This window comes from Plectrocnemia conspersa, unplaced genomic scaffold (genome assembly GCF_051122295.1).
Source record: "Plectrocnemia conspersa isolate PC_06_02 unplaced genomic scaffold, ASM5112229v1 ptg000008l, whole genome shotgun sequence".
NCBI classification, from domain to species: domain Eukaryota; kingdom Metazoa; phylum Arthropoda; class Insecta; order Trichoptera; family Polycentropodidae; genus Plectrocnemia; species Plectrocnemia conspersa.
The window spans coordinates 11451968-11471545 of record NW_028277172.1 but is presented as its reverse complement, the minus strand read 5'-3'; the positions used below and the strand labels follow the sequence as shown (position 1 = coordinate 11471545).

The 19578-nt window shown below is 30.2% G+C and overlaps 1 protein-coding gene across 2 annotated transcripts in view; it reads right to left on the bottom strand.

Moving 5' to 3' along the window:
- LOC148232995 (membralin) overlaps nucleotides 1-2255 on the bottom strand; it is a 265537-nt gene extending 263282 nt beyond the window's left edge. Inside the window, exons 1-3 of one of the 2 annotated variants that reach the window (XM_088191026.1) lie at nucleotides 2079-2255; nucleotides 440-1037; nucleotides 107-335 (exon numbers count right to left, since the gene is read on the bottom strand). In XM_088191026.1, coding sequence (XP_088047152.1) covers nucleotides 107-335; nucleotides 440-939 — 729 coding nt within the window. In that variant the 5' untranslated portion in view covers nucleotides 940-1037; nucleotides 2079-2255. The remainder of the gene's footprint in view (nucleotides 1-106; nucleotides 336-439; nucleotides 1038-2078) is intronic. The other variant, XM_088191027.1, reaches the window with a different exon arrangement.
- Nucleotides 2256-19578: the final 17323 nt, after the last annotated feature.

Genomic DNA, 19578 nt, shown 5'->3' with positions numbered 1-19578 from the left:
ATAACGATCATAGTTATAAGGAAACTTGTTAAATATGTTGTCATCATTATCAAAAATACAAGGCAATTCATGCAAATGGATTGGTTTTGCAATACAATTAATATACCTCATTAAATCCATTGAAAGGTTCATTTGTAGACGAAGCTTTAACGTCATTTCTTTTCACAGATGAAGAAAAGATCTTTTTTAACTTTTCGTCTATTGACAGTTCGCGTCTATCAAACTTGTTCACGTAAGTTACATTTTGCAAGGGGCTCTCGTTGATTGCGCTCTCTTGCGAATATGCTTCCTCATCTTCACTGGACGATTCGATGTTGATCAAACTAGAAATAAAACTAAAATTGTGATAAATGAAAAGTTATTCATTAATTTCAGTTACATATTCGATAATTTCACTCATTCAAACCATGCGAAAGTTAATCGAGTTATAAGAACATACCCTTCTTTAGCCAGCATTCCTAGCACCGAATTGAGATCTTCTTTATCTTGCCGCAACCGGCTCTCTTTAGCGTAACTTTGCTCAATGTTATAATCTTGAGACGGATTCTTCGATATCTCGACTCTCAATATGCCGTCTTTAGGCCATGTGTATTTCACGTGATCCAAACACGTAGTAGGCGATCGTGAAAATGCTATGTGTATATACGCTAATACAAAAAATGCTGTAATCGCTTTTAAAAGTACGACAAACTCCAAAAACCGTCGCAACGGCCTTGGAAACGTTTTAGCATATGCTAACGCAACTTTGAAAAAGAGAGCATGGAATAATCTGTCTCTAACGTTGAATAACGGATTGTTGTTGTTTCTAGGCCTATTCATTGTATTAATAAAGGCACCGCCGGGTAGAACGTTATTTTCAGGATTGACTCCCTGCGGCAAATTGTTCGGTATCAAAGGAACATCCGGCCCGATGGGTCCAGCGGGGTTTCCAGCTGACATATTCGTCTCTTATGGACTGTGAAGATATCTGTTGGATTTAACCAGTAGGTAATGTCATTTGGTTGAAAACAAATTGTATCATTTTATAGTCCGATATCCTGGAAAGATAAAAATAATAATTATATTAGAGTATTAGTTGTTTGAAGAATATTTAAAGTGTGTAGTTGTATATTTTTGCGCTTGACATTGAGTTTAGATATCGACTGAACAAGAAGTGATTTTATTGATCAGTTGCAAACCATTTTTTGATAATACTAATAAGACTTGGAGCTCATTTAGCAGAGAAGCTTTTTAAAAATTTGCTAATATGTAGAGCAATACTTTTACTTCACTGTTTTGAGTTGAGTGGCATATGCATTCAGCTAGCGACACATTATGTTATTATAGTTCAAGAAAATATTGAATTGATTATATTGTCATATAGAATTGTATGTAATTTACACTAGAACATCTATCTGAACGATTTGTGTTTAAAGAATTTAAATTGAACTGGCAAATAATCTAGAGTGCGTTTTTATATTGTGCAACAATACTTCTTTTGACTAATAAAAGTAAAGTACTAAAAGGAGTAAAGTAAGATGTTAAAAAATGTAGAATCAAGGTAAAAATATATAGAATTTAGGGATGTGGGAAGTTGCGTACACTAAGTTGCGCATATATATAAAAAATAATAAGAATAAATGTAATCTTAAGTAAAATAAGAAGTAACATATGTTGTAAAAATTATGTTTTAAATCGTAATAAATAATAATATTAGTTCCTCAAATTGTCTCAAGGCTCTGAAATTTAAGAGTGATATAAATAAAGAAAAATGTCCGCGATGAAAGCCAATATTTAACAGATGGATTAAGAATAAGAAGAATAGGAATTTAGATGGATATGGTTAATTATTTGGCGATTGTTTCTCAAATGACATTTGACGCAAACATAACCTCAAACATATGTAACGACAAGATAATAGAATATGAGAAGAAATATCCATTAAAAAGACAGCAAACTGTCAAACCGATATCGATCGCTTTCGCGTCGAATTGGCGTCGAAAACGATTGGATTGCTAAAATACAAATACCTGCGTGAGTTTCGACGAACATCATAACAAGATTATAAATTAATATTGCAATTTTAAACATTTACTCACCTTTTATACAAAGAAATACAAATTTAATATGCGTCGTCGTTTACCGGGCGAGTCATGAATTTTCTATGCGAAATTCAGCAGCTAATACGGTTTAGATCGTGAGAAATATCCAAAATTCAAAGATGACGAGCGACATTAGCCAAAATAGGTCGACATCGGTCGGTCGGTAAGGTAGGTAAATATTGTACCGTCAAAATCAGCTGGCAATTGCGCCCGCGAAAACTGCGCAAGGTTCATAGATAAAATAAAAAAACGTATAATTTTTCAATAATATTGATATTTTTATAAGTAATTAATTTTAATAATAATAAAAAAAATGTAAATATTTATTCCTTTTTAATAAATTAAATAAATTTACTTTCGATGACAATTACAATTATTATTTTTATTATCTTAGTTTCGAATCAAATAATATTAAATTTATTACTGCCATCTAGCAGATTCATATGTAAGTATTACCAATAAATGTAGTTATTTTAGAAAATTCATTTTATACTCCTAAACACAAGGATGGTTTTAAATATTGCTTTGAGAAGGAAGAATCTTCAAATGATAATTTCTAAAATATAGAGCAGTACAAACAAGCAAAGCAAAATAAAACACTTAACAATTGATTCATTTAATATTAATATTATATTATTTACATGTGCTATTGATATAAAATTTAACTTGAATATCTAGTATAGATAATAAACTATTTACCTAAATATCTAAATGAATAATTAGAAATAGTAATATTTTTCAGTATGTTTATATATTTAGATGGAGGAAAAGTTGGCAAAAACCTCATATTGAAAATATTATCATTATAGAGCTGTCTTCTTCACACTTAAATGTGCAAAAACAATGCGACAAATTTAATTTGTACCAATAAGCAATATTTAAAATACCGAATATCTAATGTTTTGACTTGCCACAATTTCTTAGATTCTCAATGTAACTAAAAAAATATTTTAAAAGCTTACGGGAGTATAGTTCATAGTTAATCGATTGGCCTGAAAATATCCTAAAGAATTTACAAATTAAGTACTTTCAGGTGAATATAAATAGCAAAATTAGGTATTTCATACTTGTCAGTAAATTTAGTGATCTCGCGAATGAAAATGAATTAATATTTTCTAATAATAGTGAGATTTCTTCTTTTAACTACAATGCTTATAAAAGAAATCTCAGTATTCAATGTTTTATATCAAATACAAAGTATCAAATCAGTTATTGAAATCATAATAGATATTTTAACATCTTTAGCAAATAAATCAAATAATCACCTGACTATTAAAAGGTACATGCCATATTATATTTTTATAGTTTAAATTTAACCTGTATTTATAATCCAATGTGTTATTTTTAAGTACCAGGAATATCACTTAGTTACAGCTTTAATTTTCGTTATAATAAACATATAAACATATGCATGTATATTATATTATTTAAAAGCAATGGATTATTTTAGTAAAATTCACATTAGATAATAAATATTAGTTTATTTTCCCTAATTTTTGTACTTATTATTGTGTAGATGCATAAATAATGTATTTTTAACAAAAAGTAAAAATTTATAATTTCATGATCAGCTTAATTATTCAATCAACAACACAACTGCCAATAATGATTATAAATAATACCTTATAAATTTTTCAGTAAGATTTTGAAGCGCTTGAAAAATATGAAAATAATTTTAAAAAAGATTTAGCAATTTATTGATTTAACATTTTATAATTTAACTTAAGTGTCTAGTTTAAATAATAAACTATTTCCCTAATTACCTAAATTTATAATTAGATATAATTATATTTTTCAGTATGCTATCTCTATTTAGATGAAGAAAAAGTAGTCAAAAACCTCAAATTGACAACGTTAGCAATATAGTGTCTTCTTCACTCTTAAACATATTTGACAACAAATAATATACAAAAACCAGTGATGATTTACATATATCTGGTTTCCCATCATTATTTAAACCAGATCTGGAGAATGTGGTGGATGTTTTAAAACATCCCAGTTGAACCCCTTCTGAAGAATGTGTGAAAATAAATTCCTTAAACGCAAACAAAGGTTAAAACAAATGTTAATGATTGGTTTTTAGGATAATAAAAGTAGTTTGCTCTATACTTCAGCCTTATAATCGATGATCACACACAAATTTAAGTATATCTTCGGATGTTTTTTTATTAATCGAAAATTTTATGTATTTCAATAATTATGAAATATAGCATCAATTAAATGGCCCCCTCTGGACCTTTTACAGAAGCCGATCCTTTTGATGACTTTTTCGTACATTTCGGGCAGTATCTAGCAGGGACATTATTTGAAGGAGCGGGGAGGCAGGTAGGGGAGTTTGGCCAGAAAATGCATGTCATTTAATGGCCATAATTATATATTTTTATGACTATTTAGTATTTGAATTTATTAAACGAAATTTACATATTATAATTCTTTGTCATTTGTCTTTTTCTCTTTAGTTTTCATCATCGATTAATAATTGGTCCCCAAGCTCGCTCTGAGATGCCTGTTGTAGACGTTGCTGCTCCTCGAACGGGTAGGACTAGATCTAGATCTAGAATACGCCATGTTAGTAACAGAAGCAGAGCCAGCATCGAGCCAATGGTGATGCGGCGAAGATCCAGATCCAGAAGGAGGAGGAGGAGGCGAGGATCTCATAGACGAGCGTCGTTGGATATTGGAAATTGAGTGGGCTTACTTAATCAGATGAAAAATTTTAGTTAAATGTTATAGTAAATTTATAAGGAGTTTAAAATTATGATAATTACAAATATGTATAAAATAAATTTTCAATATATGCTGCTTAATTTTTATGAAAATAAAATTTTGTTTAAATATAAAAATGCCTTTCAATTACTGTTTGTCAATATGCATCATTTTAGAATCACTGTTTAGTAAGTTCATGAAATGATGAATAACGCCATAAACAAAGTTTTGTTAGCGAGAAATTATCTGCTTTGGTAGAAAACAATTGAAAATTGCTACAACCATTTTATATATTGCAAGTACAATGTTATTGCGACTGGAACCAAATATCATAAATAATAACGTAATACAGAGAAGTTGTTTCTGCTGTGAAGCGTAGTATTGAGGAAGACCCGAATGAGTTGATTTGCCATCGTGCACAGCGATTGGAGTTGTGTCCTAGGATTTGTGAATTAGCCTCCAAAATTGTGTAATTCAACATTGGATTATTTAACTTTGGATAATTTTATGTGGGGACATGTGAAGTTGCTAGTCTACGCCGATATACCAGAGACGATGGATGACCTGGAAGCCAACATTCGCCGCGTTATTGCCGATATACTGCCCCAGTGTTCAGAAACGAGGTTCTACACAGAGTTTTTAGTACGTAAATATAACCGATGGTTGCATTTATTTTACAAACAAAAATTTACAAAAATATGCCTTAAAAAATCGATTTATTGTAATGATATATCTATATTGGTCCTGTGATTTTTGCGAAACGAAGACTGCACAGCGAAAATTTTTGATCATAGATGATCAATATACACATACATACATGTATATTTAAGAATAAGTCAATATATATAAAAAAATATAATGTGTGTGTATATAAGAAATATTAATATTATATTAATTTTAAAATATCATGTCTTAAGAATATTTTTAAATTTTATTACTAATTATCATTGGTATGATACCTTTAAATTTCCTATAATTACACATTTTTTTTTACTTAAAAATAGAGAAAAATATAAAGTAAAAAATTAAAAGTAAAATATATTTGACAGTCTAACAATTACCTATGTTCAGAATTTTCCCTTTGTGAAATTTTCGTGTGCGCAATTTTTGTTTGTGTAATAATCCGGTTACTATTTTATGTCCCCTGAGTAATTGAATTTTTATATTTATCTAAATGGACTGCATAAATATATTCATGTACATATGAACTAAAGTTTGCAGTTTACAGCCTCTAAATAACTATAAGATTCTTTATTTCTCAGTACATATATGGTAGATGATTCTCCGAGTATTATTTTATAAAACAATCAGACTCTCTTGTAATACAGGCTCCATATAATTTATGTAGCCACGCTCGCCATAGACTAGAGAAGAATCTGGCGGTTTGGAGCAACAACTTAAGATGTGGGAGAGAGGGGCGGGGAGGAGCGCGGGGAGGGCAGCTGTCCGAGAAGGTGATGTCTTCATTCGACTCGGCCAACACTCACACAAGCACAAATCAGATTATTAACACAAACACAAACACACTCGACCAGCCCAAAGGAAGGACTTGAATGCCGACGCCAGATTCTCAAACTTTTTTTAGAAGTTTTTCTGGGAAGTTCACTTCGGATTCTTGAATCATGATCAGTTGATCAAAAAGTGAGTAACGTATTTTCAACAATCTTAATTATTTTTATTGTAAATGATTATAGTAATAATAACAATGTAAAGCTATGCATACAATAGACTAAATCTTAGAATACTTTCATATTCATATTTTTTCGGCTGACATGTGAATTATAGTTTCCAAGAAAAGCTGTTCAATAAATTTCGGCGATAAAATGTCGCAGCATTGTGTACCTGTCAACGAGCACACATATGGCGATACTGTCATTATTTATACCAACACATTTTTTTCACCATAAATATCAATATTTTTAACAAGGAAACACCATCGCAGAATTGTGAGGGTCGTTTTTTACGATCTCGTTTCGATGCTGTCAAAATTTAGCATTCCTATAACACGGAACAAACCGCTACCGAGAAATTGTTATTAATAAATTATTCTAGCTGACGTCCCAATTAATTAATATCTGAAAGACAAAATCTTACTCCTCACAACACGAATCCATAGATCATTATCTTAAATGTGTCAATCTGTCAGAAACGTGTGTACTTTATTCAGCTCTTTCTTGTATTCATAGTTCTTTTCTGTCAAAAAAAACCCCGCTGCGTCGATTATATCTGTCGATTTTCCAACATTTTGTTCTTTGGCTACCCTGCAAGATTCCTATGAAAGGATTTTTTTCGTCGTCGCCTCCATTGTTCCCTTTTGCTCGAATAACCTTTTTGCGAACAATTCCAAAAAGGTGTTCATCCTTAGACACGTATAAGACCTTTATCGATATCTGAACAATAATTCTAAAACATCTAAATTTGGTCGATCTGGCGAAAACGTTCGTTCGGCATGAATCGATTGACGATAATGTAGACATCAACCTGTCATGAATGGAAAAAATTCCAACACGACTCACCATAAAAGTACTCGGCTCGTGTTTTTTCTTCGCATTCTGGTTCATTTTTGAATGCGGACATAAATAGCGTTATTCTAATCACCTAATCAGTATTTTTTGCTCATTTAAGTGGCTTTGTCTAGCTAGGTATATAATTTGAGCTGTTTCACGCAAATCTAATAACAATAAGGTTACGTCAGTGTAAGATAATGAAGTGTAAATTGTAATTATAGATTTTTAGACCTAAATAAAAATAGTAACAATAATAAATAAATTCTAAAAAAATATTAAGATAAAGTATCATAATATTTTTAAAAAGTCGCTTACATTTCGCGTTTTTATTAAATTATTTTAAAACACCTTTACCTTATTTCTGGACAAAAATCATATATGGTATGTAAAAGTTTTTGTGAACTATAGAATATGTATTTTTATTTGTATCACTATTTCTTAACTAGAGCGGTATTTATCTCACCACTTATTGCATTTTCTACGCACAATACAATCCTCGATAACAGGATGTATGTATACATATTTTTCAAGAGTACGATACTTAAATTTAGCTATTTACTTTTTTGTATCAGCCCTGGTATATTCCATAAGAATTTAAAAAAAGAGAGCTTTCTTAAAAGTTTAATTTTTTGCCCTTTCTTATTGGATTGGCGTGATTTTTTAAGCATATGCTGATTTTGCCACTACTCGAAATAATGCGTAAGGTCCAAAATCTATATCTTTTTCTAACACAGTACAGATAATGTTATAAATTGACAGGTCTCAATGAAACTCATTGATGCCAACAATTTGGTAAAGTTATTTTTATCGTCGTTGTTAAATCCTGTTTTTGTGAAGGTTTTATGTAATCTAATTAGAAATTTTATGTTTTAAGGACAAAGGGGTATAAGTTTGCAGCCAAAATGGACGCTGGAAAAGCTTGTAATTTACCGCATATATATAGAAATGTATGTGCTGCTATCAGGCGGTAGAGTTGAACTATTAAGTCATGGAAGTCGGAGAGTCTTTTCTGGAGTGTCGAGTTGAATTATTGTCGGTTGTGATGTGTGTGGAGTGGCTGAGATATATCGTGATGTGTTCTTGTGATGATGCTGAATAATACACTAATATGTTTCGTGTCTTTCTGTTTCGTGATTTAGTGTTGCATATTTTATAATACTGATTTGAGTTTTTAAAGGCTTAGTTTTTATTCCGCAGTAATAAATAATTATTAATGGCTCTTATAAAATTGTGGTTTATAAGTCCTGTATGATTTCTATATCCATTGTTTTGTCATATGGTAAATCTTTTTTGTAAATTAAAGCCAAAGTTATCATTTGTGTGATCCCTCAAATCATCATGACAAAAATATCAATTGCGAAATCTCTAAATTCATTTAAGTCACAAAACTATTTTTGTATTTAAAATCTTTATTATATTGTTAAAAACCGTTTATCGTTCACGGTATATCTAAATTAATGATTTAAACCCTCCTCTCCAGATCATTCAGGTCTCTAAAAATAACTATATGCGTTTGTTGCTGCCCAAAACTCCACTACTGAATGAGTGACGCGTACATAAAAATAATATAACACGAATATATTTTTGCAAACTTTTACGCCATCTTATAAAATTATCTGTTATTCAACTTATTATATACATATGTTGCAGTGAATGTGTATTACATACACATTCACTGCAACATACATTATATTTGTGAATGTATTATATTCTGCTCTAAATTGTCATTTGTCAGGCGTGAAACGTTCGATGAAACTAATTTCTTTTCGTAACACATCACCTGATTAAGGCCTAAATATTTAAACATAAATCTAACCTAAACCAATTAACTTAGCCAATAGTTTTAAGATTAGCCATGGTTTTTGAATTTTAGTGTAAGTTGGGTATGATTAATTAATTTAGGTTAAATTTTGATCAGCAAATGAACGTTTCCCAACCGTCAAATTGAGCTAAACGACAGTAGGCTGACACATCACCTGTTAAGCGGAAACGTTCTGAACTGATGTGTAACAATGCAGTTTCACTGATATTGACCAGTGAAATTATAAATAAAATTTTTGCTAGATGTTTAGATACTTCACAATTACAAAGCGTTGACATTGGTGAACTAACTACAAAAGGTTAAACCTCTTGAGGGATCAGTTATGCATTATTTTTACTAAAAATATAATAAATTGTTGTTTTTTGTAACCTTGGTAGCCATTGATACAGCTGAAATGGGCGTATAATTTTTCATTTGAGTTACTTTTTAAAATCACTATTACTACCTACTTACTGTCATTCGCTCTCGCACGAAATTACCATAGACCATCAGTTTGTTGACCGCGGTAAATCGAAGGTTTTTCGTGACTACCATCAGAGGAAGCATCTCACGCACCATCTAACAGTCTCGTCCTTTGGTCGCGCACTGTTTACCATACAAAACGAGACGAATCGAGCTTCTTATGCTTCCCGACACCAGAAATGACCATTCTCACGGAAAGTGTTTGTCGAACAAGCGCGCTGTTTGTAAACGAAACCGATCTATTTATTTACGGATCTGAAGATCGGATTTGTTCACCTGAGGACACCTGTCACGGTGCTACTTCCGTTGCACCACGAAAAATGTAACCCTAGGACTAAGCTGCTTTTACCCGTGGGAAAAATCAGAAAAGGATTGTAGTGTCATTTATCCATAATAGAAAAGTATTTTTTGTACACGTTTATAAATACTAAAAACACAAAAAGGTGGTTTCATTTTTGTAAGGCTGCTCAGCCGCGGTTTCTTATATTTATTAGTATCATATTCATTGAAAAATCAACGGAGAGTAGAACAGATTAATTATTATTACAATGAGGTTAAACATGGTAATTTTTCTTGTGGAAGAAATAAATTATAATTTATATATTTATATTTATATCATATTTCTGACCATCAAAATAGCAATATCCTTTCTTTGTTTTAATTTGGCTGCTACGTTTGTGCCTTATTATTTTTAAATAAAACAATACACCAAGATGTTCAAAATTCTGAACCGTTTATAATGTCTCAAATTTGAAATTTATCTTCGCATAATTTTCTCAGCTTTTTATCATTATTTTTGTTTATGCATATATCTTGAAATTTGCTAGCTAAGTGAAATATATCTTTCAGTTACACGTAAGTTTTCCCTTTGAACTTTTACTAACTGTTATTTATTTAATATAGCAAAACTGTGCTTCGTTATTATTTTTTTTATAATTTTTCACGGCTAAAGAAAAAAAAACAGTAATGCAAATTGAAAATATTCCGCTACATTTAAATTGTTAAAGGCGCTATAGAACTTTGCCTTTAAAATTAGCTTAATTTCTTGAAAAATATTATTACTTAATTGAATTTTGGACCTTGATATGTACATATATATATTACGCTCTATTTTTAGGATAACCTAACTAAAAAATCACAGTTTTAATAAGAGACCTACGTAAAATCATTTCAGAAACAAGTCCATTAATCGTATCCACAAAATCCGTACTACTTCGATGTTATAAATAACTGAAACAAAGGTGATTTTCTTTATGGGACACCTTGTATATAAAGTTAGATATGAATGTGCGCATATATCAAATCCACGGCGTGAATCGGCATAGCACTCGATTTGATTTATGTTCACGCTGAAAAGCTCCCGTCCGAAGCTCCTTTCGGACACAATGGCGGCGATGCAAAAGTGTTCGCAGACCACATTTACTCCCGATCCATTTTAAAAACTGCATCGCAAATGCACTGCTGCACTTTTATGTGTGAGACGACGTCTTTATTCTTCGCCTCGCAGCGGCGGCCTTCAACGTACAGTGCCGACAGCGACTTTCAAAAGCTCTAACTTGCATAAGACTCTCAAAGCTGTTTCGTCATGAGCTTTAAATAAAAATGCTATAAAAATACATACCACTTTAACCGCATTTTAAAGGGCATTCTAAAATATTTATTACTTTTCTTTTATATATACATATATTAATACTATATAATCTTATATCGATGACTAATATATAAATCACACAAATCAATATAAATATATAATTTTTTTTTTTTTTATTATAATTTACCATTGAAATGTTTTAATAATTGCCAAATAATATTCAGGAGCATTTTATAGTACTATTCTAAAATTTGAAAAGCACTGCTACTGCTATTGCGGACACCCCCATATAATTTTTCCGCACAACCCTGCATGTCTTCTCGACAAAGCTTCGCATTGTGTTTGTACTTACATACATATGCTTCACCTTTCTTTTTATCTTCCAGATCTTTTCTCTTCGCTCCAGGGTGTCGCATTACACGACACTTCTTGCGAATTTTAAATCATATTGGCACTCGAGCGTGCTTGTTTTGTCACTGCTCATGCTCGTTTCAATGGTCACATTCATCTTGAAGTTGACCTGGTCACCTCTCGCATACGCTCGCTTTTAATCCGACATCTTTCTTTATGTAATCTTCTTACCGAGCGAGTTTGTATTTATCTCACGTTTGCGCGACGCGCTCCGCAGCTTCTCAATTAAATACAAAAATAATAGTAAAAAATATTTATTTTGAAATCAACAATAATTACGTTTGATCTAATTATTTTAACTAGATGTTAAGCTAAGAATACAACGATACAAAAAAAGTTCATTTTGAAGCTAAAATGTATTGTTATAATTGTTGTTGATAATATAAAAATAAATTTATAATCAAAACATTGCAATTACCACAATATTTAAAATATATTATTTATATATAAATGTATGCACTATGTGATATTTTTCTAATATAAAAGTATTTGTTAATAACCACCATTTAATTGAATGACAAAATTTATAACACCATAGTTAAAATGAGAAATTCGCTGAACGCAAAACAATATTTTTTAATTTTTTAAACTTAGATGATATATTTACAAGATTTGATCATAACTGCGGACGTTATCGTGTCCGCAAAAACCATTATTTTTAATTTTTTTATACAAATTCAATCATCATGACTTGACAGGTTTCCTTAATTCGCAGTGGTATACATTATATAAACAATAAATTTATCATTAAATATTTAAAAAAGATATGGAACATACCTAAAATAGATGAGCACTGTTCCACGTTATTTTTTTAGCTCCTCATAGCTATCGCCGAAAATGTCATTGTCCCTTCTCTTGTCATTGAAGCTCGCAACTGATAATTATCGACACCTCCTTTTAACAACTTTAAAAAGTGCTTTATTGAGTAGACGCTATGCCGAGAATACAATGTATTGTATCACAACACTTGTCAAAAAGCGCTGGGATACAAATACTGACTCCTTCTTGTATTATATCTCAGAAATTTTCTTAACTTGTATTCCAGAGAATAGAGCCATATTCGATGACGCTACAAACTGGCGTATCGTACAGCAAGTGAATCGACAATATATGCTCGAACGTCATTCCTAAGTCATTAACGAAAGTATTTTTGCCTAAATCACCTCTGCCCAAACTGAAAGGGAATTCTGCCGAAGAGGATGATCTAGAGAATGTGACAACGTGACACTTGGAGATACTCAGGGCCGGCTATAAGTTTTTCAGCGCCTCGGCAAAATATTATATACGGGGTGAATATAAATATTATATGCGCAGAACAAAATATTTGTCCAAAGCAATATATTCTTAAGTTAACCAGTAATATTTATGTCCTACTTGGCAGTAAATAACATATTTAATCGATAAAACTAACAAAAGAAATAATTGATTATATATACAAACAAATGAAAATAATAATTATGTTAAAAAGTGCCGAGCGTTTTTTTATACAAAATAATAACTTTTATACTTCAAAAATCCATAAATCTAATATGTAATACAATACTCAGCTATAAATTAGTTTGAAATGTATTACACATAACAAGTGCAATAATAGAGATTTTGCAGAATTTTCTTAAAAATGAAATCGACAATATTTAAGATCATATAAATTGAATTATCTAATATTTTATTGTAAAACTTTGATGGTACAACGAAATACTAAATATTTTAACAATGTTTAATTGCCAACTGATTTAGTATAAAGTATACAATTACTTACTTAATGATGTATTCGCGTAGTTTGAGATTAAAAATTATTATATAATTTAATCCTAAAAAAAATTTTCCTCACTAGTTAAGATGGTATCATAATTGTATAATTGGACTATGTTTTATTTATTTTATTATAAGACAAATACATAGTAAATGTTTTGGCAAAATTAGGCACGCTAATTCACTCCCAATTGAAAAAACATTTTTAATAAAATGTATGACTATATCGAACTACCAATTAAGCATACAAAAATATACTTTTTATAATATATCATGAATAAAAAATGCGAGGTAGAAAACTTAATTGCGTGACTCAATGCCGTATATTGCTTTTATTTTATTTTATTAACTTTTTGTCTACTTAAAAAAAATGCCCTTAACTCGTCCACGTCGACACGTGTAGTCACGCGATGTTTGGAAGACTAGTGCTTTGAAAGCTCCGCATTTATTAAAGCTGTTGCTTTTCCTGTTTTATATGCGACTCGCATGTGTACATATATACCTGGTCACTGAGCTCAGGATGAGTATACGATAGCCAGGTAAACAAACTGAGATCGGACGTCGATCTTAAACAATATAAAATAAACATAACAACTATAGCAATACCGACTGAAGATGTCTTCATAAATATTGTATGGTTTCAGACAAATTTAAAAGAACACTATATGAGCTTTTAAAATCTATATTAAAAACAACTTTTACTTCTAATAATTAAACATTATAGTTTTGCTTTATTTTTCGCTAATATGTAACCACAACCTTAGCTCAGCTGTCAGCAAATGATTCAGATAAGTTCATTCATTATGTATTTATATAAATAAATAAAGTCATAAATAATTACGACAAAGTTAAAATGAGCTTTTCATTTCTCCCTTAACCACATATTTAATATACACTTGTTTATATTTTTGCCGCAGGGCTAAGGGACAAGGGCTGTCCTGAAAATAAAACTGTTAAATAAAAGTTTGATATTATATTTTTTTAAATAAAACTATATATTTTATAATTAAATATTGTGACTATTTGTACCATGGGCAGCTCATAATCTAAATTTAGCTAATGTCCACGATGCATATACAACGCCAGAAATGAACGCCGGAAATTCTAATGAAGTCTTTTAAATTGTCAATTAAATGTATTTAAAACTATTTATAAAATCCAGAAGGTAAAAGTTTGTTATTAAAAATTAAGTATTGATACATATTTTTTTATTTTATTTTTATTTTAAATGAACATCTCTTTGAGGTGATTTGTGTCTGTTCTGTTTTTATGTTATTTTACTTATTACATGTTTTCTGTTTTTGATCTTCTTAAGGCACTTGAGAGGTTAACATGTCAGTTTACGATGGTATTAATTTTAATAAATAAATATATAGTCGCCGATTTATTAACACATTACATACCGGGTATAATTCCTAAAAATGCAGCCGTGTGGAGGGACTTATTTACAAAAATTAGAATTTAAACTCATTTTTATAATCTAACTTTTACTAATTAAAAAGTTATAGCGTCAAATTTGAAATACACTTTCGTAATGATTGTTTTTTATATATTACAATATCAGTAAACTGTGGATCTTGTACCAATAAAATAAATATAAATTTGTGCTTAGAATCACCTAATTAACTTACTTGAAAATTAATTAAAACAGATTATGATAAAATGATAGTAATATATTTACTATTTATAAAAAAAAACAACTATCAAAAAATATATGACCTATTAATTTATTATTTTTAACACTTTACGCGGCGATGCCTGCACTACCTTTTTTGTACAAATTTGTGCGTTTCAGAAATATTACGTTACGTCTGTATGCCCAACTGGAAAAAATATTGGGTGAAAAGAATCAGTGATTAATTCAAATCAATCTATCTAAATAAACCAGTTGTATTTTAGCACGGCATAAGTGGTTTTATGTAAAAAAGTTTATAAATTGAAATCATGTGGTGAAAGTTGTGACTGTTTTTTTTTGACTGAACTTTATTAGAAGCCAGTCATCGGCAATTTGTATAATTCTTAGATGATATTGAATCTGAACACACAGACATTCAACATTACTCACATTTAAGGTGGTTACCATAATAAATTATACATCAATTATTTCAGACCTTCAAACGGAATTTAACCGCTGACTTTTCAGAAAATAAAAATGCGCATTTTGCAATAATAAAAAAGGAGAATGGAAAATTTTATTCTAAAAATGTTTCTTCACAGTTAAAGATTATTTCGGTACAAATTTTCGAGTCAAAATTTTTTTTTGGTACAAATTTTTGGACAATCTATTCTGGCTCGAATTAAAACAACTTTTAAATTTTTTTGATTTGTTCTAAAATCTAAAATCCAATCAATAAAATGCACTATAAATCTGCTGAACTTGATCGACTACGCTGATTGATCATTGTAAGCAATTATTTACGACAGCGTATGTATTATAGATATGGTAAAATATGTAGATCTTAGCCAAGCTATTCATCAGAAAGCATTAGGAAAACAAACATTGAATTGATGGCGTGCGTATCTTTCGGTACATAACGAGATAGATAAATGTTCATTCTTAAACATGAAATACAACCGGCTAGCCTTTGTTAATGACAGCTCAATCTACTCCTACTGATTAAAAACCCCTCGGGTATAATATATCAACATAAAAAAATGTATTGAAGTATAGGAATATAAAAAATGTATATACGTTAATTGTTTATATATGCTAGATAAAAGCGTTCCGTTTCATTTTATTGAAACGTCAACGATCAATTTTTATCTGCGATAGTATAAAATCCATTTTAATACATCTTCGTTAAGAAGTCGATAGAATGTTTTTTTTTATTGACGCCTGCTACTATTGTGGACGTTTTAACCTGTTACAAAAATAATGAGGTATAGTATAAAACTGTTCCGCACTAACACCTTTGATAAGGGTCGGCGATTGATCGGTGTTGGTGTAACCACTGCAACCTGTTCAGGTATAGCTTTTTTGTTAAAAATCTAGCGTTCAAGCATTCTATAATTAGTAACTTGAAGCTTACTACAAAAAATCTATAAATCGAATTGCACTTAAACTAATAAAATTTTCCCAAATAGTCTAAAATAGTTTAAATTAGTTAATTACACAGTAGTAGCTTTATTACTAAGCTAATTTAATGTATGCAATCCTTGATTTTTCCATATCAAGAATTTTAAAAAACGATGAAGTCGCGAAAAATACTGTTACAGCCTCCTATAATTATTTAATCAGATTATAATATTGAAAATATATTAATCGACTAAAAATAAAATAAATATACTTTACGCAAATTATTGGTAATGATTATACAGAAGTGTAGCTTTGCATTTAAACAATGATAACTTTTTAATAAGTAGCTAGCGGGTGTTTTTGGTACATGAGTATATTAATTGTTCTTAAAAATCACTCAATACTTCGTTTATCGATTCAGTAATATAATATATTTTTACGATATTAATTCCAATAACATATAATCGCGTAAAACGATGCGTTAAACAATAAATATAAACATCATGATATCCATGTCGTCAAGTAATTTTGACAAACAATAAAATTAACATTTTATGATATTGTTATATTTTCGCGTGTGCTCGATGAAAATCGGTATTTAGGGGGTCGGTCGTCAGACGGACGACTGACCGTGTTGGTTTGAAGTGATTAGTTAGAATGCTGACGAATAAGGGACATTCCCCTATTTATATAAGTATGTTAATTAGATGTAAGAAAGGGGTGTTTCCAACGTCTTAGTCCATAAAAAGACCCTCTGGATCAAAACTCGTATGCAAGTTCATAGATCCCACATAAACAAAGAGTTGTAATGTTTATCAATATAAATGTTGACGAACAAAGGACATTCCCTTATTTATATAAGTATGTTAATTAGATGTAAGAAAGGGGTGTTCCGTCTTCTTAGTCCATAAAAAGACCCTCTGGGTCAAAACTCGTATGCAAGTTCGTTAATCCTACATAAACAAAGAGTTGTAATATTTATCAATATATAACAATATCAAGATTGGCGTCAGGCAAATTTGTATTTCCAAATAATCGATGTTTTTCTTAAATTACATACGTAATTTTTAAGGGTTCCTAAGAAAGGCTAGATAATGCTGGTCAACCTTTCAAAAAGTACTTGAACGTGCATTACATAATCATTGAATATTAATATACAGAAAAAATATCTTCAACGAGCGAAGGCGTCTTCTGCGTCCCATGACGATAACCCACCATTATTTCGATGCCTAATCACAAAATGATACAGCGACGCTTCTGAAGTCGTTGATCGCTAATTAACGATTGCAAAATTATTATAATCACGGCAAAACGATTGCAGAGAAGAGCGCTGTTTTTTGCGGTTTCGCCATTACACACGTAATATATGTGCGTGCGTTTGCGATTATCTCGAGATCTCTTTATTGGTCGACTTTTTTTACGTCCGATACGTGTTAATGATTGCAGAAAGGATGGCGGCATAAAAAATAACAGCCTTGACGAGGTCCACACGAAACAACTTAATTTAGCGGCGTTCGCCTGGACCGGTTTTGGACGCTGCTCTCAACCGGGAGAAATGTCGGCAGGAACGAGCGCCCTCGACAAATATGTCCACACAAATTATTACACTTTTTATTCGATACAATTTATTTAAAACGTACATAAACGAAGAATATCTTGAAACAGGTTAGTATAGTATGATAAAAAATAATAATAAAATATCTTATTAATAAAGAATTACATCCCTGATAAATAAATAAAAATCCAAAACAGATTGAAAAATAATTACGCAAAAATTAAAGATCAAGTGTTTTTCAACAAAAAAATAATATTAATACTAGAAAACAAAACTGAATTTAATATATTTCTTTCTAGTCAAAGTCAAAATATAAAATATATTTTATAATATAATACATGTATTATACAACATATTTATATTCACAAGTTTCACATAGATTTTTACAATATATTAATCAAAAACTGAACATTTTCGTTAATAATTTTCTTTCAATTTTCTGAGCTCGAATTTTTAATGATTTACTCCTGCTTAATATAATTTAAAATAATAAAATTAATCGTTATAAACTGTTTGATTTAATTTAATTTATCTATTTAATTTAATTAATTTTGTACTAGAGCTTAAATATATATTTCCTTAATTTTGCCATGTTGTATTACCAGAGTTCGTAAAGTAGTTATTGTAATGCTTTTTAGTTCATTTATTTGCTTAAAGTTTCTTATTTATAAATATTTTATATGTATATAAGATGTGTAAAAATATGTAAATTTTCATAAAAAACAATAAATAAAATAAAAAACAAATTAAGATTTAGTAACCTTAAGAGGCGTGACTTCGCAACCAGTAAGACGCAGGTGGAAACTAGTTTAAGTTTTATTAGATTATATTTACATATGTTGCGACAACTTATTTTGGCCGAGTACGTTATTTTCCGAACGGTGGTAGAGAAGCTGGCGAAAGGATGATGTCAATGGCTGATCCTCAGAGTTCAGATTAGTGCAGCATCGATAGTATATTCTCCGAGCGGTGGTGGAGAAGCTGGCGGCGGGATGTGTGCGGCCATGATCATATGTTGTTCGCGGGCGAGCGGTGGAAGAAGAGGTACTCACCAAACTGTATTTTAATAAGCCACATGACTTCTACCCTTCATAAAAAGCAGTTTTAATATGATTCTTATATACGTTAAAGAGCATATTAATATTGGTTTCTATGAACGTCGTTATCTCATTGGTCCTAACAACGATCAACATATTATTAAAAAATAATTAAAGTTACACAATATTAGTAAAATCAGATTTCTATTGATATATTTGTATTTTAATGAAGAAAATAATCATAGTTTAATAAATTCCCGATCCAATTAATAAGTTTATTATGAAAATATCATAATTTTCTTTCGAGTAGAAATGAAAACGCGTGACATGTATAGTCACTATATTAATAGTTTATTTACTACATATTCAAAAATGTAGAGCAAAAGAGTGTCAACAATACAAATCTTTTAAATTCACAAAAGTTACATATGGGATTTGAGTTGTATGTTACTATGTAAATAGCGTTTTATAATTTAAATGGCGGATTTTCTACCCGCTATAAAACTTATTTTATACGATGTTCTTTAATATTTTTCACGCATTTGAACAATGCTGCGAACGTTGAGAATAGAATAAACGTCTTAAATCTAAATTTTACGACTTCAAAGTAAAGGAATGGACGCCTCCTTTAGTTTAAC